This window comes from Amaranthus tricolor, chromosome 12 (assembly GCF_026212465.1).
Source record: "Amaranthus tricolor cultivar Red isolate AtriRed21 chromosome 12, ASM2621246v1, whole genome shotgun sequence".
Classification (NCBI taxonomy): domain Eukaryota; kingdom Viridiplantae; phylum Streptophyta; class Magnoliopsida; order Caryophyllales; family Amaranthaceae; genus Amaranthus; species Amaranthus tricolor.
In genome coordinates, this window is record NC_080058.1 from 18,492,161 (window position 1) to 18,518,855 (window position 26,695).

At 34.0% G+C, this 26,695-nt stretch overlaps 2 protein-coding genes across 2 annotated transcripts; one reads left to right on the forward strand and one right to left on the reverse strand.

Moving 5' to 3' along the window:
- Positions 1–11,080: 11,080 nt before the first annotated feature.
- Positions 11,081–13,393, forward strand: LOC130828229 (codeine O-demethylase). Its single transcript, XM_057694085.1, is given in 5 exon segments — positions 11,081–11,397; positions 12,035–12,249; positions 12,297–12,616; positions 12,868–12,956; positions 12,958–13,393. Coding segments are annotated over 5 exon segments (1,041 nt in total). The 5' UTR covers positions 11,081–11,163; the 3' UTR covers positions 13,141–13,393.
- Positions 13,394–15,262: 1,869 nt separating this feature from the next.
- Positions 15,263–18,675, reverse strand: LOC130828662 (uncharacterized). Its single transcript, XM_057694623.1, has 3 exons — positions 18,652–18,675; positions 18,154–18,314; positions 15,263–16,571 (listed from the first exon to the last, which is right to left on the reverse strand). Exons 1-3 carry the CDS (start codon positions 18,673–18,675, stop codon positions 15,263–15,265), a joined length of 1,494 nt encoding a protein of 497 aa, XP_057550606.1.
- Positions 18,676–26,695: the final 8,020 nt, after the last annotated feature.

Below are 26,695 nucleotides of genomic sequence, written 5' to 3' on the forward strand. Positions count from 1 at the left end.
AAAAGTCACCGGAAACTGATTTAAGGTGTTTTTTTTAAAAAAAGTCTCTTAAAAGGTGTTTTTTTACAAAAAAATTATAAAAGGTGTTTCTTTACAAAAAAGGGGTTTTAAAAGGTGTTTCTTTGCAAATAATCCTAATAATAATAATAATAATAATAATAATAAGTATGATCTTATCTAATTTGGTCTAATCTGATTTGGCTTGGTATGATCTGATCTGGTTTGATCTGGTTTGATCGTATCTGATTGGGGTAATGGTAAATTTACCACTTAAATCTCGACAGTGAAGTCCGCAGTACAAATCTCGCACCCGCGCGATCTCCAGTAGGAGTATCACTAGTGGAAAACACCTCATTTACTGCGATTTTTTGGCCACCATATGTTGCGGTATTGACCCTAAGCATAAGTGATAATAGTAGATGGCTTATTTAAATGGTGCGGTTCAATACCGCAGCACAACAATACATTATATGCTGCGGTTCCCCTTGAAACGCAGCACATAGTGATTTTTTTTCTTTCGTTTTATTTGTAATACTCATTTATAAATATTATAATATACACAATTGAAATCACCAAATAATTCCCATAAATTCAGTGATTTATATACACTCGAAGAATTATAACAAATAAATATATATATATAACAATTTTATATATATATATATATATATATATATATATATATATATATATATATATATATATATATATATATATATATATATATATATATATATATATATATATATATATATATATATATATATATATATATATATATATATATATATATATATATATATATATATAAAAGTAAATTATTCACATTCAAATATACAACTACATACATTAGTAAATTATTCACATTCAGTCTACCCTAAAAATTATAATTAATTAAAATTATTCACATTCAAATATTCAAGTATACGTAAATTATTCACATTCACATATATAATACATACCTTGGTAATTAGATATGATAATTTTGTTTCTACAATTGGATTATGTAACCTACATCGAAAAACATAGTAAAAATTGGTATTAAAAATAAAAAAAATCCCTAAAAGACAATGAAGCTAAGCTTGAAAAAGTTAAATAATGATTGAAAAGTTTATACCTTGAAGAAGAACAAGACTAAGCCCTAATTTTGTGGGTTTTCGAAGGAAAAACAACAATGGTGGATTGAAATGTAGTAGATTAAAACAAGGAGAATTAACAATAGGTTGAAATTTTGTTGGTCTTTGAAAATGAAGAAGGAAATTCGGGGGTGGTTAATTGTGGGTCTTCGAAGAACAGTACTAGAAGAAGCAGAGCAACAGTACAGTGGGTCTTCGAAGAACAGTTGTAACAACCCGACTTACCGTTGACTGGGTAAACAGGGTCATCACTAGGTTCGTTTTCCAAGAAACTGAAATCACACTTCCAAAACTCAAGCAAAGGGGTCACAAGCTCTTCAACGTGACTAACTCAGCTAAATCCCAAAACCAACATCTAACTAATACACAAGATAATCATACAATTCTCTACAAGTCAGATATAACCAGCACAGCCAAAACAAATATACATTTATCCAAAATCCTAATACAAATCTACAAATTCCTACATGCTCAGCTCAAAATACATCCTTGGAATGCTATTCAACACCGCTAACCCATTGTTCCCGACCGGTTCCGATCTGTAATCAGACTAAAAGATGGAAACAATAGAGGATCAGATTAAACTGAGTGAGAAGCAACAATCCAAAACAATTAAACACAGCAATTCAAAACAATGGTCTAAAAGCAACATCAGTTTCCTAGATCTAGTTGAGAGGAGCATCCATAGCTCTAAGGCTATGTCTCTCTCGGGTGAATCTAGTCAATATCTCAATGACAATTCGCTTCAAAAACAGGGAGTAGGTTACCATGTTCCTCAACTCCGTCAATGACCAGCTCGCAAGCCCGATCCATTGACCATATCAATATCAGCATAATCATTCATAAACATTTATCACATTCGTATAAATTTCACAAACTTTAAATAAACATTTTACAAATGGTAGCCTGGCCAGACCCCTTTTTAAGGGGCTGTTACTACTCACCAAAAAGAACGCTTCAAGAAGCAAAATCCGTTTCTCCGCGATCACTAGAAAGGTTCCTCGATGACGTCGTCTCCTGGAGCATAACAAACACAACATCACAACAAAGCGTTCGATACTACGAACTAGGTTTATATAACTCATTGCATCTCCTCCTATGATCGTATCTTAGTTCAATCTTCTATTCTAATGACCCTAATATCAAAGATTGCACAAGTTCTATTTCTAACCCCAACATATATAAAAATGTAACCTTGTTTAGGACTAGCTTATAACCTTGTAACAATCATACGTCTCCACAATTCCCTTTGTATTTCCAATTCGAACACTTCTAGTTCATTTAACTCAAACCAAGAAACTAAACAAGATTAACCAGCTATCCTAAAAGAAGAACACAACTAATTTATCCATTCAACTAATAACTTCCACACGAACCCTGATACTTTCAAGAATAACCAATCATATAAAATCAAGAGTTATATCCAACACTTACAATTACCCAACTATTAAATAAATAGCTACAATAAAGAACTATCCACCACTAGCAAATTCACATGAATCAACTAACATTTAAGAACATCAAGTTTTCATAAACTTTCCACATTCAATATCCTATCGATATCCTAATCATCGTAAATTCATACTAATTAATAATTCCACAATTAAGTTCTTATCACCACTTTGACCTATAATTATCATTAACAACATTCAAATCCAAATTCTCACCACAACCTGTACACCATCAAGACACTACGAATTCGTTCCCACAAATTGTTTTGCAAGTATCTGGTATTATATCTAAGAGTATCAATCTATTCAATTATTCACCATTATCATAACTTGTCACAACTCTTAGTTCCTAACAGCAATTCAGCAGCTAAATATACATATCCAACAGCTAGTCTCAATCAACAAAACTCATCTAATTAGGAATCCCGTAATGATTTTAGGACACCTCTTACTAAAACAGGCATAACTCACTCATACGGAAACCAAATGAGACGATTTAAGTGGCTACGCGACCATTACTCAGAGCTCTACTATTCTTATTCAGAGATTAAAACCCAAAAACAATTAAAACGATCCCAAAATAGCCAAAACAGAAGGTTCGTTATGGATTTTTAAGACAGCCTCCTAGTATTTGACTATTTTGAACATATCTCTGTCATATAAACTCATTTTGGAGCGATTCAAGTGCCCACGTGATCGCGACTCGAAGCTCTACAAATCTCATGAAGACACCAAAACCCCAAAACGACTCTAACTATTTCAAAAACAGCAACACAAATTCGGACAGAACAAAACGGAACCTCATTGTCGATCTTTATGACAGTCTACTAGTATTTTGTGCATAACTTCCTGATACGAACTCATCTCGGGGTTATTCAAGTGTCCACACGACTGCGACTCAAAGTTCTACAAATCTCAAGCAGACATAAGAACCCAAAAACAATCAGAACCATCCCCAAAATGGCCAAAACAGAAAGTTCGGTTTATGAACTGAAATTTCAGAATCCCAAATACTCAATTTGATACTAGAACTCAAATAACCCAAATAACCAATTTTAATCAACACTAAAAACAACTCAAATACTAATTGAATCCATATAATCATCTTAAATTCAAGTTGATACCTAAATTTAAATCAAAGACCCAAATTGAATCCACAAATACCAAACTACCTTAAAACATTAAATTAATACTTTAAATTGAATAGTTTGTGGATTACCTCAATCACCATTGAAGGAAGAGGAAGGAGTTGGTATGGTGGTGCGGCCCACCGTGTGTGATGGTGAAGGAAAGCTGCGTGGGGCTAGCATCACAGCAGCTTGTTGCTGTGTGGAGGCACAAAGCAGCAGTTGTTGCTGCTAGGTGGGTGGATCACGGCTAGTTGCTGCCGCCTGCTACTTGTGGAGGACAGGGAGGTGTCGGTTGCTGCTTGTGGAGGAGGAGGCAGCTGCTGGTGGAGGAGAAAATGAGCAAGGGCTATTGAGGAGGGAGAAACAGCCGTGGGGAAGAGGGTGAGGAAGTGAGGCGTGTTGGTTTTGAATGTGAGGGTAAGGAGTGTGTCGATTGAATTTCAATGTGAGGGAAAAGGTATGTCGGTTTATAGATGGTGAAATGGGTTTATTTTTAGCTTTGACCCGTTAAATTCTATTAAAGTCGTCTCATCGTAAAACAGTCTTATATAAGACATGCTGTAAGGGTATAATATACGATTTATGAAATAAGTAAATGGGTAGTATGAATTTGGATTTCATTTAGGAATCTATTTTTCAATAATTTATTTAAATTTATTTTTATAAAGATAAGATAGTAATCAATTAATAAAATATAATCAAAATACATTTTTATTGAAGTATTCTTTATACGAATTTCATACATTAAATAAAAAATCTCTTTCTTGAAAATATTAACAAATCAAATACTTGAGTCAATATTATCAAAATAATAATATTATTACTCGAATTAACTTACTTAATAACATCAATCAGCTTAATAAACTTATAATCAAGCTTTATTAAATGTATTCTATTTCATTCTCCCCAACTTAAAATAATTTCGTCCCCGAAATTATACATACACTTCTGATCATCCTTAGTCATAACATATAACTCAAATTTTGTGAAATGAGAACCAAATAAACTTTAGTTACTCCCCAACTTTGATTCAAGACATACTATATCTATAAATTTTTCAATCATATAAGATGAATTACATATTGGTAACACAACTAACCTCAATTGAATTACTTCAACCCTTTAAATTTGAAACTTCATCCTCGATTTACTTTACATGATCGTTCACATGTACTTTAAATCAACCACCTTACTTCAAAATCTTTTATACCTTTAATTACATATTTGGTCACTTCAACCTTTTTTTTTATATCCTTAGTTTAAGGAATTAAATCATCAACTTACTTGTTGTTTCCCAATTACAACTAAATTTTTAATTAAAAACTCTTATAACTCCCGAGATACTTTGAGATAAATACCTTAAGTCATTTATTGAATCTCATATTAATTAAAAATATCCATAATCATTTTTCTATCAACTTTTAATAACTCAAAACTCGATCATTGTCAACTTACTTTGAATTATAACATTTATAACCCTAATCTTCATTTAACGCTTAAAACTTCAAATTCCCTAACAAATTCCCTAACAAATTCATCCGAAATAACTTCAATAACCTTTAGACATTCAAATTCGTATTATTTTTTTTTCCTAAACCATTATTCTATTATACTCACGTTTTACCATTAATAGTTTCATACAATCCCAATTTTTTTTTAACCTTTAATAACCAAACATTTCCTCACTTATAAAGTCAAACCTCTCACAATTTTAAGTATTCTTTAAAATTCCAGTAGATCTCTTTTTTCTTAATTCACATTTTACCATCAATAAAACCTTTATAGAGTCCCAAAGTTATCATTCATTCATTAAAAACCGTTGAAAGCTTTCTCAATCATAATTTTACATTATCCTCAACACGTATAGGCCATTCAATCAAACTTACTACAACATAACTTTAAATTACTATTAATTGCATTAACCTTAGTTTCCTTTCGAATAACTTTCCTTAATTAAAATTTCTCATCCCATAATTGAACATGTCACAAATACTTTTTCTACATTGTTTATTCCTTTATAGATTTTCAATCTTATCACATAATTAACGCATAACTTTCAATATTCCCAAAATGTTTCTTTTAAACTTTTTTGCATCGAATAATTCTTGCACAACATCATCACAATTCTCGATAAGTTTGGTCCTCAACTCCTTTCGCCAGTTATCCGAGTATATATAATATCTTTTGGAAAACAATTTCAAGAATACTTGACTTAAGTATATATATATATATATATATATATATATATATATATATATATATATATATATATATATATATATATATATACATATATATATATACATATATATATATATATATACATATATATATATATATATATATATATATATATATATATATATATATATATATATATACATATATATATATATATATATATATATATATATATATATATATATATATATATATATATATATATATATATATATATATATATATATATATATATATATATATATATATATATATATATATATATATATATATATATATCAAGTTGAAATTTTGAGATCTTTTAAAAACAACTTTTTTTTTTATCATGTGTATTTAGGATCATTCTCACACTGATAATTCTCTTAAACTTACTCGTCTTAAGATATTAATTTTCCCGAATATTACATTCTACCCAACCGGAAATAAACATCGTCCTCGAAGTTAAACTAAGTCTCCAGCATATATTCCAATCTCTAGCTAACATACATATCATAAAGCTATGTCCCCCAACATAGAATGGAATTCGTCCTCGAACTTAACTCACAAAGACTAAGGAGATCCAATAGCTATAAAGCGATAAACATAGAAATGCCTAAGAAAACAACCAGGGATAATCGCGTCTCATGGCATCTACTGCCTCCCATGTGACTTCTTCGGTAACGTGATTAGACCATAGCGCCTTCACAAGCGCTACACTACCCCAACATATATCGTGCATTTCCTATCTTGGATCGAATCTGAATGAGTGTCTCCTCGTTCTGCTAGGTGTCAACAAGCGTTAGTTGTTCTTATGACTTCTTGATATTTGTAGAAATTTGAGTCGCGGTCGTGTGGACACTTGAATCACCCCGAGATGAGTTCGTATGAGGAAGTTATGCGCAAAATACTAGTAGACTGTCATAAAGATCGACAATGAGGTTCCGTTTTGTTCTGTCCGAATTTGTGTTGCTATTTTTGAAATAGTTAGAGTCGTTTTGGGGTTTTGGTGTCTTCATGAGATTTGTAGAGCTTCGAGTCGCGATCACGTGGGCACTTGAATCGCTCCAAAATGAGTTTATATGATAGAGATATGTTCAAAATAGTGAAATACTAGGAGGCTGTCTTAAAAATCCATAACGAACCTTCTGTTTTGGCTATTTTGGGATCGTTTTAATTGTTTTTGGGTTTTAGTCTCTGAATAAGAATAGTAGAGCTCTGAGTAATGGTCGCGTAGCCACTTAAATCGTCTCATTTGGTTTCCGTATGAGTGAGTTATGCCTGTTTTAGTAAGAGGTGTCCTAAAATCATTACGGGATTCCTAATTAGATGAGTTTTGTTGATTGAGACTAGCTGTTGGATATGTATATTTAGCTGCTGAATTGCTGTTAGGAACTAAGAGTTGTGACAAGTTATGATAATGGTGAATAATTGAATAGATTGATACTCTTAGATATAATACCAGATACTTGCGAAACAATTTGTGGGAACGAATTCATAGTGTCTTGATGGTGTACAGGTTGTGGTGAGAATTTGGATTTGAATGTTGTTAATGATAATTATAGGTCAAAGTGGTGATAAGAACTTAATTGTGGAATTATTAATTAGTATGAATTTACGATGATTAGGATATCGATAGGATATTGAATGTGGAAAGTTTATGAAAACTTGATGTTCTTAAATGTTAGTTGATTCATGTGAATTTGCTAGTGGTGGATAGTTCTTTATTGTAGCTATTTATTTAATAGTTGGGTAATTGTAAGTGTTGGATATAACTCTTGATTTTATATGATTGGTTATTCTTGAAAGTATCAGGGTTCGTGTGGAAGTTATTAGTTGAATGGATAAATTAGTTGTGTTCTTCTTTTAGGATACCTGGTTAATCTTGTTTAGTTTCTTGGTTTGAGTAAAATGAACTAGAAGTGTTCGAATTGGAAATACAAAGGGAATTGTGGAGACGTATGATCGTTACAAGGTTATAAGATAGTCTTAAACAAGGTTACATTTTTATATATGTTGGGGTTAGAATTAGAACTTGTGCAATCTTTGATATTAGGGTCATTAGAATAGAAGATTGAACTAAGATACGATCATAGGAGGAGATGCAATGAGTTATATAAACCTAGTTCGTAGTATCGAACGCTTTGTTGTGATGTTGTGTTTGTTATGCTCCAGGAGACGACGTCATCGAGGAACCTTTCTAGTGATCGCGGAGAAACGAATTTTGCTTCTTGAAGCGTTCTTTTTGGTGAGTAGTAACAGTCCCTTAAAAAGGGGTCTGGCCAGGCTACCATTTGTAAAATGTTTATTTAAAGTTTGTGAAATTTATACGAATGTGATAAATTTTTATGAATGATTATGCTGATATTGATATGGTTAATTGATCGGGCTTGCGAGCTGGTCATTGACGGAGTTGAGGAACATGGTTCCCTACTCCCTGTTTTTGAAGCGAATTGTCATTGAGATATTGACTAGCTTCACCCGAGAGAGACATAGCCTTAGAGCTATGGATGCTCCACTCAACTAGATCTAGGAAACTATTGTTGCTTTTAAACCATTGTTTTGAATTGCTGTGTTTAATTGTTTTGGATTGTTGCTTTTCACTCAGTTTAATCTGATCCTCTATTGTTTCCATCTTTTAGTCTGATTACAGATCGGAACCGGTCGGGAACAATGGGTTAGCGGTGTTGAATAGCATTCCAAGGATGTATATTGAGCTGAGCACGTAGAAATTTGTAGATTTGTATTAGGATTTTGGATAAATGTATATTTGTTTTGGCTGTGCTGGTTATATCGGACTTGTAGAGAATTGTATGATTATCTTGTGTATTAGTTAGATGTTGGTTTTGGGATTTAGCTGAGTTAGTCACGTTGAAAAGCTTGTGACCCCTTTGCTTGAGTTTTGGAAGTGTGATTTCAGTTTCTTGGAAAACGAACCTAGTGATGACCCTGTTTACCCAGTCAACGGTAAGTCGGGTTGTTACAACTGTTCTTCGAAGACCCACTGTACTGCTGCTCTGCTTCTTCTAGTACTGTTCTTCAAAGACCCACAATTAACCACCCCCGAATTTCCTTCTTCATTTTCAAAGACCAACGAAATTTCAATCTATTGTTAATTCTCCTTGTTTTAATCTACCACATTTCAATCCACCATTGTTGTTTTTCCTTCGAAAACCCACAAAATTAGGGCTTAGTCTTGTTCTTCTTCAAGGTATAAACTTTTCAATCTTTATTTAACTTCTTCAAGCTTAGCTTCATTGTCTTTTAGGGATTTTTTTATTTTTTAATACCAATTTTTTCTATGTTTTTCGATGTAGGTTACATAATCCAATTGTAGAAACAAAATTATCATATCTAATTACCAAGGTATGTATTATATATGTGAATGTGAATAATTTACGTATACTTGAATATTTGAATGTGAATAATTTTAATTAATTAGAATTTTTAGGTTAGACTGAATGTTAATAATTTACTAATGTATGTAGTTGTATATTTGAATGTGAATAATTTACTTATATATATTAGGACCTGTCCTTGTAAACTTACCTACATGCCCTCCCACAACCGTCCAATCCACAGCCTGACCTATAGAGTCGTGGTAGTCACTATTGTCATCGTTAGAGCCCCCGAATAACTCTGTGCGCTCGTCTGATCATCAAAATGAGTACACACTTGGTGCAGCGTACTTGAACGTTGGGCCTGACTATGTCTGGCAGCTTGTTCTTGCCTAGCCTGGCGAGCAAAACCCGTAACCCCCATCTCATGAGGGTCCCCTCTTAGTAAGGTCGGCCTAGAACTATTTCCACTCAATAAGCCTTTAAAGAAACCCTTTCCTTTCCCTTGATTACCGGCCATTTACTACGATTTTCATAATTTAATTAACTATTAATAATTAATTAAAATAATAAATTATTGGTAACCAAATTAATTTCAATTACAGTGTACGTACGTTAAATTAATTACATGAATAAAAAATAATAATTAATTAACATATTAATTCATGATTGGAAACGGTTACTTAATTAACATTAATAAATTACTTAAACTAAAAAAGTTATTAAATTAATTTTAATTACATTAATAATATTAGATTAATAAACATTTAATAATATAAATTATTAACAAAAAATATAATTTATAAATATAAATTACTAAACATTTAAGAATTAATATTATTAAATTAATAAACATTTAAAATTTAATAATAATAATAATAATAATAATAATAATAATAATAATAATAATAATAATAATAATAATATTATTATTATTATTATTATTATTATTATTATTATTATTATTATTATTATTATTATTATTATTATTATTAAATTAATAAATATAACTAATATAATTTATTAAAAAAATATAAATTATTAGTTATTAATAATATAAAAACGCACAAAAAAATTGAATCTACCGAGTCGCGCGCGACCAGGCCACGGAGGAGTGGCGCGTTTTGTGCGACTTCTTCGTGGTCTGGTCGCGTGCGACAGGGCTCTATTCAATTTTATTTTTTTTTTTGAATTTTAAATGAGTTTGGATTAGAATTTACTTCGAATTGTTGTTTGCGTTTTGAGTTTTTTTAACTTTAACTCCACAAATTTTAAGTTTCGATTGAATATTTTCAGAGTGATAAAAGTGTTATAGAGTAAGATTGAAGTGTTTTATAAAATTTTAAGTCGAAGGCCATTTTTATAAATTTATTTATATATGACGATAAAATGAAAATAACTGCAAATTTTAGAAATTGGGATGTTTTAATGCCCACCGTTTTGAACCTTCTAAAAATAAAATTTGAAAAATACAGTAGAGTCAATACTTGTGTTTTTATTACTACCTCCTATTCAGCTGAATTATCCCATTTTTTTTTGGCACTATTCACTTATCACTCTTAATTTGTATTTTACTCTTAATCTATAAGTTAAAACATAGTCATATGGGATCTTGTTTGATTCGTCTCAATACAAGGATTATTAATATCAACTTTTTATAATTTTTAATTAAGCATAATTTGAGATATTAAGAGTTAAAATGTTGCCTCGACAAGTGTGAAAAAACAAATGGGACAATTGAGCTGAATAGGAGGGAGTATTATTTAGGAGTAGTTAATAAAAGTTAAATGAGAATTGAAGGAAAAAAAAGTAGAAAGCCTAATAATTTTTTCTCAATACACGAAGTCAATACTCAACTAAAGAACACCAAATCAAAGCATCAACAAATCTGATGATGAAGGAACAGCTCCAAGGGAATCTAGTTCAAGAGATAGCCAAAATCTGTAAAATTGAAATCCCAGAAAATTTCATTCATAAAAATGGATACCCACAAAATAAACTTGATTCTGTCCCATGGATGGATGATTTTGTTATTGACTTTTCACTCCTTACTTGTTCATCTTCTGAAGCTGAACTTGAACTGGCCAAGCTTCAATTAGCTCTCAGTCAATGGGGTTGTTTTCAGGTTTTAAATTTCTGCAAAATTTTAGTTTTTCAATAAGATTGACCCAGGAAAGTTGTATATTTTTTACTTGATGTTTGTTAATTGCTGTACTGATTGTTCTTTATGATTTTAAGTTTGTTTCTTTAATGATGGACTGGGTTATGTATACAAAGTGGGTTATTTACATATTAATATGGTAATGGGAAAAGGGAAATTGTTGTTAAATATAATGGAGAAAAAGGGGATTTTGATGTAACACCCATTGCTTTTTCTCTTGTAACATACTAAAAAGTACTTAAAAGTGAATATTACCTTTGTATGATGAGTGACCAACACTAATTTAGTTTTAGTTTTTAGTTTTGAAAGGAAGGGTAATGTTTTAAAAGCTTAATTAATGATGAGTGCATGATTTTTTTTTCTTTTTTGGCAAAAGATCAACTACTATCAATTCAGATTCCATTAGTTGGTTTGTTTTGGTTCATGGCGAGGACCCGATATTTCCTTTTGAGAGGCAGTGTCTATGATTGGAATATCCTGATATTGTTGATGTGGTTATAAGTTTGATGGAAATACAGTTCATTAAGCTTTTTTCAATCACTGTGAATTGTTTGCAATAATTTTGCTACATTTAGAGGTCATATAAATGTGTTTGTTTCAGGCTGTAAATCACGGCATATCAAGTAAATTCCTTGATGAAGTACGAGAAGTAAGCCAGCAATTTTTTGCACTGCCTTTAGAAGAGAAACGGAAGTACTCGAAAAAGATGAATGACTTTGATGGATATGGGAATGACATGACTCTTCCGGGGCAGCCAACCCTTGATTGGACTGACCGCCTTTATCTTACAGTTTATCCCGAAGATCAGCGAAAAATGTAATGATAAATTCTCTGAGTTATCTGATGTTTGTTTACTTCGGCAGAGAGGTTATACATGGATATACATTGAAGAATAGGGCAATATTTGAACCTCTACTGAAGGCGATGGCTCGTTCCTTGAACTTAGAGGAAAATTGCTTTGTGAAAGAGCACAGGGATGTGGTGAAAATGGCTGCAAGGTTCAATTTGTATCCTCAGTGTCCATCCCCTGAAATTGTTCTCGGTATCAAACCACACGCAGATGGAACAACAATTACAACGCTCTTGCAAGACAAGGAAGTGAATGGGCTTCAAGTAGAAAAAGATGATCAGTGGTACAGAGTTCCCATTGTACCTGATGCATTATTTATCAATGTTGGTGACTGTTAGAGGTAAAGATAAACCAGTTCTTCCTTGGTTCAGATTTCCCACTTGAATGTAAACTATGTTACTCGGACTCTTCATTTTGCTTCACGTACCTGTGTCCGATCCTTAATCCTCGGACATTGGTATGGCACTTAGACACTTCATTTTGGTGTAGAATTGAATATTTAGACGGATCCGATACTTGAACACGGACCAATATTCAACATTAGTACCCGAGTCCTAGTAACATAGAATGTAAAACTAAGCAAGTAGACGCCTGCTTTATGTTTATACTTACGGTGCAGATAATGAGCAATGGCGTTCTGAAAAGTCCTTTGCATAGGGTGGTGACAAACTCTGGAAAGACAAAGAATAACTGTGGCAATGTTCTTCTTCCCGAAACCTGATAAGGAGGTTGGACCGATACCTGAACTGTTTACAGGCGACAAGCCTCCGATGTACAATAAAGTGAGGCATTATGAAAATATTTTCTTCGAGAACTACCAGCTCGGAAAGAGAGCATTGCACGCTGTCAGATTGTAATCTTGCTGCTGCTATATCAACATTACATTTCTGTTGCAGTTAACAATTTTGCTTCTAATAAAATTACAATTTTGCCCCTGGACTTAAAATTTCTTTCATATACTCTAACCTCACTAAATAACACCTTTATCACACTTAAAAAACAAAATTACAACATAAAATATGGAGCAAAAGCTAAGGAATTCAATCCGCAAACAAATAATCGAGGTAGATTTTATTCGAATCCTATTATTTTAAATTTAAAAAAAAAGGAAAAAAAAGTGAGTCGCACGCGACTCGGCCACGGGTCAATCGCACAAAACGTGTGACTGAGCCGCAGCCGAGTCGCGGGTTTCGTGCGACTGACCCGCGGCCGAGATGCGTGCGACTCACCCATTTTTTTTTAAAATTTTACTCTTTTAAATAATATACTTAATATTATTATTATTATTATTATTATTATTATTATTATTATTATTATTATTATTATTATTATTATTATTATTATTATTATTATTATTATTATTGTTGTTATTATTATTATTTTTATTATTATTATTATTATTATTGTTATTATTATTATAGTTATTATTATTATTATTATTATTATTATTATTATTATTATTAACATTTTATTTTTCCTTTAAATATTACTTTCTCCGTTCTTTTTTGATCTTCCACATTACTATAACAGGTAGTTTCAAAAATTCTTCCACTTTAGAATAGTTTCTATTTTTGGAAACTTTTTATCCCACTTTTACCCCTTAAAATACCCTCTTTTATCTTAATGTACCCGAAATTATCCGGATACATTTATTACTCATTCTTGGTCTTTGCATTTTTCATTATGACTCCTACTGCCTTCATGAACGGTCATTTCTTCCTTCTTCCTCTTAAACGGTCCATTCTCTCTCTTCATGAACTCCATTTTCATGGCTTTTCCCCCTGTTTCTTCTTCTTTTTTAGTGCATTTTAACAGCATTAAAATATAGATCGGTTTATTCTCATCATTTTGAGGTTAGTTTTGTTTGTTTTCGCGAAGGTTCGAAATTGAAGCCCCCTGTTCTTGAATCCTCTATTAACTTCCTGTTGAATCTTTAAGTATTTTCAATGGAAAACAACGAGTCTAAGAGTGACTCTACAATTCCTTCATATCTTTATGAGGGCCTTTGCGATTATGGTGAGTTGTGTTCTTGTTCCCTCAATGGTCGTTCCCATTCCTACTCCAATGAAATTTTGAGGTGGTCAAAAAAAGATCTTGAGGCATATCAAAAGGTACTTGAAGATGATGCAACTTCTGTGTATAATGAATCTCCACCAACTTCTCCTATTGTTGAAAATTTACTTGAAGAAGATGACATCAATTTGGTTGTCCCTGACACTCCTGAAGATGTTCTTGCGTCTAGGGCAAAATTGAACCCCAAAAAACATGCTTAATGATTATAAGGTTGTTCTGATATTTCGTTTTTTTTGTTGATTAAATTTGAAAAAATTGGAGCTGGTTTTATCTGTTGTTGTTTGATGCTGGATTATGATGATCTTGTATTATGTTTGATGTTTGTTTTTTTGTTTGTTTTTTATGTGTTGTTGTTGATATCGTGTTCTTCTGGTTTGGGGTTTTTTTGGTTCTACTGTTGGTATTATGTTGCTGGTTTTAGGGTTGATGTTTGTTGCTGGTTTTATGTGTACAAGCCCCTATGATGTCAAATTGTTGAACCTCTAAATTCTGAAAAATTTACTTTGATTACTTGGTTGAATAGCATTTGGTAAACCATTACCCGTCACTTGATTTTTTAGCATGTTCAGTTACTTCATTTGTTGATGATAAATTGTAATCTGAGAGGTTTCATAACCTCTATGATGAATCATGGGGCTTTTTTTTTTCTGAAATTATGTAAAATAATGAATTAACATGGGTTGTGATTAACAATTTGTTGCTCCTAAGTTTTTAAAGCTAAAATTTTAATGATGATTTGAACAAAATAAACTGAGGGGCTTTGATGTTTGTCATTCTTGAGTTTCTTCAACTACCTGATCATAAGCTTCTTGAATGATCTTTGTTGTTTGTGCATCATTCTCATTTTCTGTTAATGCTTGTGTTTGTTGCTGATCCCTGTTTGGGTTAAGAAAAGCTATAGCTTCTCTAACCAATTGTGTTAGGATTCTCACTTGAATCCTTAATGCCATTGTCTTCTTCAACCTTCTTTCCAAAGTGGGGTTGTATGTAGTCATTAGACCCCTTAACTTTTAAAATCTCATTTAAATGGTGTTGTAATGAGATCCACACATTAGTTAAGGTCTTTGGATGTAACTCTCCGAATGCATCCTCAACTGCTGTGATTAATTCTGTAATGTTTTTGGACATCTTTTTATGCATAAGTGATTGCATGCTCCTAAAGAAACCCAAGTCTAGAATATTACAATCCGGACTATTTGGAGGTTGTTGAGTAAGAATGAAAGTTAAACCCCCTTGCCTATTGTGTTGTTGCCATATTGGATCATCGTTTGTGATATGAACCCTTGCATTATCTTGTTGAATAAAAATAATAGAAGGTCCATCACTTGGCCATTTTCTTAGTATAGCCGGAATCAATTGTTGTATAAGCATACTCCTATAAACTTCTTGATTGACTGATTCGGTTGGTTTAATTTCAATTGAACCCCTTGGTCGATTCTTTGAATCTCTTTGTGCTGGCACCATATTAATAAAAGGGAAAATTCCAATTTTCCCATCAAACGTGCATTGACCAAAACGATTCCATCTAGGCCTATTAACGGCCCCTAAGAACATGGCCTTAGGTATGAACTTTGATGACTTCGCTGCTCTATATGGGACCTTTTCTTTGTGTGCTAAATAAACCCTTTGCGTTTTCTTGGTTAAATAAAACCACTTCTCGTCAATGTGAATATAATCGTACATTCCTTTGTAAATCGGGTGTCTTTGAATTGTGTCTTCTTGGATAAGGCTCAAAATCCACTCCACCCTCCTTAGTTTGCTGGCATCGGTTAAAGCCGGGTGTAATGGATTTGAATGAGCCTTTATCTCGCCTCTTTTTATCAACCTCCACACCGTTGACGGTGCCAAATCTAAACATGTTGCAACATCTCTAATGCAAGTGCGTTCGCCAATGGGTCTAGACTCAAGTAAGTTTGGTGGTATGACGACTCTTTTTCTTCCACAATTTTTGAACTTGGATTCCACATTGTATGGTTTGTGTGCTTCCTTGGTTTGTATTGCTCGTTTCCATAAATTTCGGATGGTTCTATGTGTGTAGCCGTATTTTTGAGCTATGCGTTTGAATGTACAATGAGGAAGTGAGTCACTAACCTTTAGTGACAACAAGTCTTGCAAAATAAGTTGCCTTAACTCATTCGTGAGTCTTCGCTTATACTGAATTTGTTGCTGTGGTCCTATTTGTTCCACATTCTGTGGCTCTTCTTCGGATTCAGAACTACACTCAGGAACGTATGAATTCGATCCAAAGTACTAAGCCCCTTGTTGCTCATGTTCAATTCCTGAAGCCATTGAAGGCTAATGATGCGAATGAACAATTTTTGGCTACTGATTTGAGGCTGTGTGAATAAGTGTTGGCTACTGATTTTGGTTTACTGTTTGAAGAATTTTGGCTACTGATTTGAGGCTGTGTGAATAAGTGTTGCCTTCTGATTTTGGTTTACTGTTTGAAGAATTTTAGGTACTGATTTAAGGCTGTGTGAATAAGTGTTGGCTACTGATTTTGGTATACTGTTTGAAGAAGTTTGGCTACTGATTTGAGGCTGTGTTGAGGCTGTGTGAACAAGTTTTACTTCTGATTTTAGTTTATTGTTCTGTGAGCTGTTAATATAGTGTCATTAGGAATATGTAAAGTCATTTTCTTTGGATTACAAGCTTGTAATTTCAGATTTGATGAAAAATTATTGTCAATCCATGTAATTATAGAATGCCCAATACAAGGCTCTTTTGTTTTTTTTTGGAATGGAGGGCTGATTTCTGTTTGCTGCTGTGAAGCTCCAAATTTTTCTAATTTGGAAAGTTTGTTAATTTCCCTGCAAAATGTAAAGTTCTCTCTCTTCATTAATAAATCAGAATTTTTTTATTTAGTTTTATTTATAATTATTTTATCTCTCATACTTTCAATACAATCATTACTTCACACTACTATTTAATTAAAATAATACCCACTACAACCAAAAATTCCATCTTTTTTAATTTGTGTGACCAACACAAAGTGAAACATCAAATAAGATCGGAGGGAGTATTTTTATTATTTTTGTTGGTGATGTTGTCGTATTATTGTTATTGTTAGTAAATTTTTCTTTAATGTAATTTTTAAATATTGTTTTTATTACTAGTGTTATGATTATTATTATTGTTTTTGTTATTATTGTTATGATTATTATTATTATTATCATTATTATTATTATTATTATTATTATTATTATTATTATTATTATTATTATTATTATTATTATTATTATTATTATTATTGTAATTAATATAATAATAATAATAATAATAATAATAATAATAATAATAATAATAATAATAACAACAATAATAATAATAATAATTAATATTTTGTTAAATTATATTTGTTGATAATGATTAGTTAAATATTATTATTATTAACCAATATTTGTTGATAATGAGTATTTTAATATGTTAATTAATTATTGTCTTTTGTTCATCTAGTTAATTTGACTTAAAGTTTGATGATTTTTATTTATTATTAATAGTTAATTAAATAATCAAAATTGTAGTAAATGGCTGGTAGTCAAGGGAAAAGAAAGGGTTTTGATAGACACTTGTTGAGCGGGAATAGTTCTAAGCCTACCCTACTCAGAGGGGACTCTCATGAGAGGGGGGTAACAAGTTTTGCTAGGAGGGCTAGGCAGGAAGAGGCTGCCAGACACAGTGAGGCCCAACGGTCGAGTACGCTGCACCGAGTGTGCACTCGATTTGATGACCAGGTTAGCGTCTAGAGTAGTTGGAGGGTTTCTAGTCATGATGATGATGATGATGATGTTGAGTACCAAGGTGCTGTTGGTCGCCCAGTGGATTGGACTGTTGTCCGCGGGGTCGACGGTCCACACGTGCCGCCATAGGGGAGCAGGCACACACAGTCCGCTGGAACGGACTGGTTGGTCACATCGCCCCAGCCCGAGGGGCCCACAGATACGCGCTTGATACCCAGCTATGGCGAGCACATAGCTAAAGATATATTTGACGGATCTGAGCGTACGCCTCCGATTATGGAGTGGCGTAATAGAAAGAAGCCGTTGGAGGCGATCATCGGACTGCGGGATATGTCTGATGCGCTTTATGATGTTCTACCTGCCATTCCCCTCGGCCGGCTACCTTATATTATGCACCAGCACATTGACTGTGCTTTGATATCGGCCTTCGTGGAGAGGTGGTAGCCGGATATGAACACCTTCCACATGCCATGGGGAGAGATGACGATTATGTTGCACGACGTGCAACGCATATTGAGCATAGGTATTAAAGGTTCATGTAATAACCCGACTTACCATTGACTGAGTAAACAGGGTCATCACTGGGTTCGTTTCCCAAGAAACTGAAATCACACTTTCAAAACTCAAGCAAAGGGGTCACAAGCTCTTCAACGTAACTAACTCAGCTAAATCCCAAAGCCAACATCTAACTATTACACAAGATAATCATACAATTCTCTACAAGTCTGATATAACCAGCACAGCCAAAATAAATTTACATTTATCCAAAATTCTTAATACAAATTTATAATTCCTAAGTACTCAGCTAAATTAACATCCTTGGAAACTCTATTCACCTCCGCTAATCCATTATTCCCGACTGGTTCCGATCTGTAGACAAGCTAAAAGATGGAAACAACAGGGAATCAGATTAAACGAATGAGAAGTAACAATCCAAAACAACAAAACATAGTAATTCAAATCATAGGTTTAAAAGCAACATCAGTTCCCTAGATCTATGTGCACACAGGGAGTGTAGTTTGAGAGGTGCCCCATAGCTCTAAGGCTATGTCGCTCTCAGGTGAAGCTAGTCAATATCTCAATGACAATTCGCTTCAAAAACAGGGAGCAGGGAACAATGTTCCTCAACTCCGTCAATGACCAGCTCGCAAGCCCGATCCATTGACCATATCATAATATCACCATAAACATTCACAACAACATTTGTCTCAACAATTTTCAATCTCAAAAGAGCTTTAGTAAAAAGTTTATTTTCAAGAAAGTAGTCTGATTAGACCCTTTAAGGGACTGCTACTACTCACCAACAAGACGCTTCAAAGAGCCGTGATCGATTCGCGGCTAACAGCTAGAATGGTTCCTCGATGACGTCGCCTCCTCAAGCATAAGAAACATAACATCACAACAAAGCGTTCGATACTACAAACTAGGTTCATATAGCTCATTGCACTCCTCCTAAGACCGCATCTTAGCCAAGAGTTATGCTAGCATTCCACCCTTTAAAATCTCACAGTCGATTCAAGAATATCAATTACCCAATACTTTCTTATAAACAACCATGTTCCACCAATTTCGTAAATTCAATGTCCGTCCATCTCATACTTACATATCAAGATTCACAAGGATTTAAGGTTACACCAAGACCCTTAATCTATTAGAATGTATTTGATTAAACACAAAGGTCATTGTTCTTCTTACAATCAACAAGTCTCAACAGAATCTAATACTTCACCCAAAAATATTTAATTATTCAATTAACATCCCTATCTCCTGATCCCAAATTAGGAATACCGTAATGGTTTTAGGACACCTCTTTACTAAAACAGGCATTACACACTAATACGGAAACCAAATGAGAAAATTTAAGTGGCTACGCGACCACTACTCAGAGCTCTACTATTCTTATTCAAACACTAAAACCCAGAAACAATTAGAACTATCCCAAAATAGCCAAAACAGAAGGTTCATTATGGATTTTCAAGACAGCCTGCTAGTATTTCACTATTTTGAACATAACTCTCTCATATAAACTCATTTTGGAGCGATTCAAGTGCCCACGTGATTGCAACTCGAAGCTCTACAAATCTCATGAAGACACCAAAACCACAAAACGACTCTAAATATTTCAAAAACAGCAACACAAATTCGGACAGAACAAAACAAAACCTCATTGTCGATTTTTATGACAGTCTACTAGTATTTTGGACATAACTTCCTCATACGAACTCATCTCGGGGTGATTCAAGTGCGCACACGACCGCGAATCAAAGTTCTACAAAACGCAAGAAGAAATACGCATCCAAAAACAATCAAAACCATCTCCAAAATAGCCAAAACAGAAAGTTCAGTTTCGAAACTGAAATTTCAAAATCCACAATACCAAGTTTTATACGAGAAATCAAATAACCCAAATAACCAATACTAATCAACACTAGCAAGAATCCAATTACTAATTAAACTCATATACTCTAATTAAATTCAAGTTGATGCTTAAATTTGATTTAAAAACCCCAAATTGAATCCACAAATACCAAACTACTTTAAAACATTCGATTAATACTTAAATAGAATAGTTTGTGGGTTACCTCAATCACCATTGAAGGACCTTTCAACTTTCAATCTTGATGAACTTCAATTTGAGTCACAAAATCCCCAAATCAATTTACAAAACCCTAACATTTAAATTTGAAAACAAAACAACAAAAGAGGGAAAAGTGGTTACCAACAATAATAAAGGGAGGAGGTGGTGGAACTGTCGACGCTAGTGGCTAGCGTGGTGGCGGTGTTGGCTGAGCAAAAAGAAAGAGGAGAGGAGGGTAGCCATGGTTGGGAATTTGAAGTTAAAAAAATGATGAGGATGATGAAAGAAATGGGGAAGGGGTATGTCGGTTAGATGGGGATAAGAATGAGTTTTATTTTCAGCTTTGACGCATTAAATTCTATTCAAGTCGTCTCTTCGTAAGACAGTCTTGTATAAGACATGCTGTAAGGGTATAATAGACGATTTATGAAATAAGTAATTAGTAGTATAAATAAGGATTACATTTAGGAATTTATTTTTCAGTTTTTTATTTAAATTTATTTTTATAAAGATAAGATAGTAATCAATTAATAAAATATAATCAAACTACACTTTTATCGAAGTATTCTTTATACGAATTTTATACATTAAATAAAATATACCTCTTTCTTGAAAATGTTAACAAATAAAATAATTGAGTCAATATTATAAAAATAATAATATTATTACTCGAATTAACTTACTTAATAACCCCAATCAGCTTAATAAACTTATAATTAAGCTTTGTTAAATGTAGTCTATTTCAGTTCAATACTGGCTGAACCTGCTTAGGGGGAGTGGAAGGGCACTATTGCTGGTCTATTTAGAGAGGCCATGTCCGAGCTATGACGGAAAGGGATATTCACCAGTGGTGGCATCAATGTTGCTAAAGTTATGCTATTATGCCACCGGTCCCAGGCAATGGAGACCTAATCGACAGCCTATTACATGGCTATTTTTGGCTCTACCCTGCTGGAGGATAAGACCAGATCGGCATGCGACCTGACCCGATACTAACCGTTAACATCGATCAGGATGAGATTGCCTGGGGTGCGGTGACGCTTGCCTACATGTATCAGCAACTGGGAATGGCGTCTAGGGTTGGTTGCAAGACCATTGCTGGTTGCCTGACATTGCTTCAGACATGGATTTACGAGTACTTTCCGTCCTTCCGCTCTCATCCTCGTCAAGCAGATGTGCCTAATAAGACTAAGACGGAGATGTGGTCCACGCCCAAGCCAGGTCGTGAGATCAACAGGCTGAGGGACTGTAGGAGTATATTGGACTCCATGACGAAAACTCAGGTATTGTATATCACATCACACTTTGTTATTCATGTTATTTTAATTTGTAGATTATTTGTATATGTTAATTTTGCTTGTATGCAGGTGGAATGGAATTCGTACTTGCCTTCTCCAAGGGCATTGCTAAGTGAGCACCCATGCACCACCTACATCGGGGGTATCACTTGCTTTGATATCGTCGAGGTGTATTTTCCGGAGAGGACAATGCGACAGGTCGGCTTTGTGCAGGCTATTCCTCCCCCTCCTATCAGACCAACCCAGGCTATACAACTGGCACACGGTTCCTATTCCGTGACCTTTGCTTCTCCGCTTATTTACACGGAGGCATGGAGTATGTTCCTTTATTGTGGCCGCCTTGGTGATCAGGCACTTCGTCGGGCATCTGTTCCATCAGAGGCTGATCCTAGTTACGTTGACTAGTTTAGAGTGTCCTCCCATCCATACATCCTCGCCGGCGAAGGACCGAGTGCCGGTTTTTGTCCAGCTGAAAGAAGAGCGGAATACGTTAGTTTTTTTAATTTATTTGTTTTCTATTATGTGTTTGTGTTATTTAGATGTTGGTTAATATGTTATTTACACCCTTTTTCTTTTTTTTTTTACAGTTTCTAAATGAATGGCCGAGTCGAGTCGCTCCATTGGTGAGACTGCCTCTTGTTGCGGAAATGACCCCCCGGGAAATACATGCTTTAGATGTATACGTTTATGATATTAGAGATTTATTTTCCGAATGACAAGCTTTTAAGGGATGCCCCTTCATAGACTGTTGGTTTTTGTTATTGAAAACTAACGTTGTTTACATTATAGTTAAATTAATTTACATCAATGCTTTTATTAATTTACATCAATTCTATAAATATTGAATTCCATCCACATATTGAATCTCATCTACATGTGTAATTAAACTAAATAATGATGTACACAATAGTATCACTATGTATACAATAATGATCTACCACTGGATTTCCCGCGGGATGAAGATCTAGACCCTTGACCACGAGAAGATCATCTACTATATTCAAATGCGCTTTTATTTCTTCTAAGGGTTTTGCTTGTGGTTGGTCTTCCCTTTCTAGGTGGACTTGCGCAAGGCTCAGGTATATCGACTCCATTAGGTTGTGATTCATGTTCAAGTACCCAAGATAAGCGTCGTAGAACAACTGAATCAGCTCTTAAGACTTCATCGACCAACGATTGAAAGAACTCTTTGTCATCGGCGTTTGCGTGCCGTACTCCTTCGTTGGTGTCATCTTCTACCTCTGCGTACGTCAAAGTACTCTAGAATGGATGAATGTCATCCAAATACAAAGCACCTTGTGAACCGATATAAATAACAAGCACACGGCAATCCATGGGTGCGTTGAAGTACAAAACCGCATTTGTTAAGTACATAATCACCCAAATCTAACGTACGCTTATGCTCAAGCCACAACTGCTCCAAGGCAAAAATAGATACATGGCAATATAAAGGTCTAAAGACATGATGTCGCAACGACCTTGAAACAGAATTCATGGATTCTTGTAGCGCTTGTCGGATCCTGGCTTGCTGGTTTGTTATCTGTGCGTGTGCCCTTTTAAATAGGTTATCTAATGAGCTATTACCGCTACTAAGATAATACTTGAAAGACGAGTGTTGGCTTTCAGCTCTGCTGGTAGTCTGGTTACCCATGTGTAAACGGTCATTCGTCCATGCACGCACAAATTTCTCTTTAAGTGGAATCCATGTTCTAGCCAAGTATCGAACGACCTTTCTGTTCCTAACCTACTAGGTAGTCACAATCGATTGCCATCTCTCTTCAAATTCGTCGAGTATAGAACTTTCAACCTAGGGGTTCCATCTACTTTTCCTGAATACCTGCCCTTGTTGATTTCTTTTCTCGCCACACAACTTGTCCACCATGTTCTCAACGTCGTTGGCAATATGCTATATGCGTAACAAATGCCGCACATCTACATTAAACACAACATTGAATGTAATTAAGACATATTCAATAAAGAGAACGACAATAATTAATCAAGAAAACCTTTTTACCTGGGAAGATGTCACGAATACCTGCTGATAAACCCTCATGTCGATCAGTGACAATGACGCTAAGAGTCTGAGCTGTGCCAAAAATATGTCTCAATCCCTATAACACCCACGAATATGACACAACTGCCTCATCTTGCATCAAATAGAACGTAACCGAGAAGTTGTGATTGGTTGGCATCATTTCGATTACTTCACACAGTGACCACTTTTGTTTTTTTGTTTTGTACGTTGTATCTATCAACAAAACATACGGCCACGTACGTATCATTTGGATTGAGGTAGGATTTACAACTAATAATCTGCTCAAATCTCCTTCACTATCCAAGTATGTTCAAACCACGTAATTATGCTCTGTGGCCATATAAAGACAGTGTTGAAGGGGAGTCCTACCCTCCATCTCTTCTCTTATAATTGACTGTCTAATATGTTTGATTCATACTAGTAAAAAACCAGGAAAATTTTCTCTAATTGAAGTCAGTTGCATGCCGGTTGCACTAAGCTTTCGTATGTGCTGCCGAATATCTACATTCAACCTATTTGCCTTTACATGACCATCTTTGTACACTAAAAATCGGTGGTTATGTCTACCTTTTTCCCAAGACACACCCTCACCTCCAAGGTCTTTCTCCTGCTTTACGACTACTTGCTACAATCATAAATTTACACCGACATGTTCTACTTTTAGAACCAGGTCGGGCATCATTATCTAGGTTATGCAAATCACCCCTATTATTACCATAGCGGTGACATCTTAAATATAAACTAACTCTAGAACGTCCTTCTTTTTGTTTATAAGAAGCACGTGTATATTGAAAACCAATTGTTATTGCTATCTCATCGGCCTAACTATGTAATTCATCTACGAAATCAAATTCCCTATCCGTAAAAAAACTACCAAGTAATCTACATTGTCTCCTAAGTTTTCAAAGTCCTGCAAATTTAAAATATGAAACAGACCATGTCTCCTATATAAACACCTTTAGATACGATGTCCAAAACAAATTTTTCGGTTTGTTGGATCAAAACATAACTCTAAAAGAAAATATAGAGAGAATTAAAAAGGAAAATGTTATTCTTTATATTGAGTTATCACAATACAAATTATTAGGCTTAAATGAAGAATTGAATGATGCATCGTCTAAAGATTTATGCAATAATTTTCAGAATTTAAAATTGAATCTAGAATCCTACTGTATTAATGATGATAAGCTTGAATTAAACTCAAGAGAAAAAGGGAAAATCAAAATCACTTTCAAATGGATTCAAGATGCTAAAAGTAAAAATTCAAAAGGCCTAAATTATCTTAAGAGTAACAAGAAGAAGAAAGCTTACGTTGATCTTCCTAGTGACAGATTCTGTTCCTTCTGTGGAGGAACTGGTCATCTGAAGGACCAGTGCACCAAAAAGGAACAGTATACTGTCTCCAACAGAAACTACATCGATAACATTCAGAATAAGAAAAATGATTCATGCAAAATCGATAAGGAACCCAAGAAAGTCTGGGTTCCTGTAACTAACCATTAATTTTTTACAGGTCCAAGTGAGGGGGAACAGCTCATGGTATCTCGACAGTGGGTGTTCCAAGCACATGACGGGTGACAAATCTAAATTTTCTCTCACTTAAAGCCTATGATGGGGGAACAGTAACCTTCGGTGACAATATGAAGGGTGAGATAATCGCCAAAGGAAAGGTTGTAAGGTCATGTTCCCATGCCATTGATAATGTATTTTTAGTCGAGAATTTGAAACATAACTTACTCAGCATTTCTCAATTTTGTGATAAGGGTAACTCTGTGAACTTTACTTCTGAAAAGTGCATTATTTCTAGGAATGACACAGGAGACATCGTTCTTGAGGGAACCAGAAAAGGGAACACTTATGTAGTGAACCTGGACACTGTTCCCAAAACCAGTCTAACGTGTCTAAGCGTTATAGAAGACGACCGACTTCTTTGGCATAAGCGTCTAGGTCATGCTAGTTATACATTGATTAATACATTAAGATCAAAAGACCTAGTTAGAGGACTACCAGCTATAAAATTCCTTAAGGATGAAATTTGTGATCCTTGTGCCAAAGGAAAACAAGTGAGGTCATCTTTTAAATCAAAGAACATTGTGACCACCACTAAACCACTTGAATTATTACATATGGATCTATGTGGACCTATGAGAACACAAAGCCGGAGTTGCAAAAGATATGTGTTTGTTATTGTTGATGATTACAGTAGATTCACTTGGATTTTATTTTTAGTTAGTAAAGATGAAGCTTTTAATGAGTTTGTTTCTTTCGCTAACAAAATACCAAAATCTACCAATAATCAAATTATTCACATAAGGTCAGATCATGGAAGAGAATTCGAAAATTCAAGTTTCATGAACTATTGCAATGAACATGGATTAAGTCATAATTTTTCGGCACCACGAACACCACAACAAAATGGTGTAGTAGAAAGGAAAAATAGGACTTTAGAGGAAATGGCTAGAACCATGTTAATTGCTATTAGTCTACCTAGAAATTTTTGGGCCGAAGCTGTTAATACTGCATGTTATATTTTGAATCGTGTATTAATAAGACCAATCACTTCAAAGACATCCTATGAATTGCTTAAAGGTGTTAAACCAAATATCTCCTATTTTCGTGTGTTTGGATGTAAATGTTTTGTTCATGTAAATGGAAATCGAAATATAGGGAAGTTTGATGAAAGAAGTG

What these genes read in the sequence shown, in the direction of transcription:
- LOC130828662 (XM_057694623.1), bottom strand. Translation starts at nt 18,675, where the DNA reads ATGACCCTGTTTACTCAGTCAATG. An exon ending in CCCTGTTTACTCAGTCAATG is followed by an intron (nt 18,315 to 18,651) that starts GTAAGTCGGGTT and finishes TGCTCGCCATAG; the next exon opens with CTGGGTATCAAGCGCGTATC. An exon ending in GGGCGACCAACAGCACCTTG is followed by an intron (nt 16,572 to 18,153) that starts GTACTCAACATC and finishes TCCTGAGTGTAG; the next exon opens with TTCTGAATCCGAAGAAGAGC.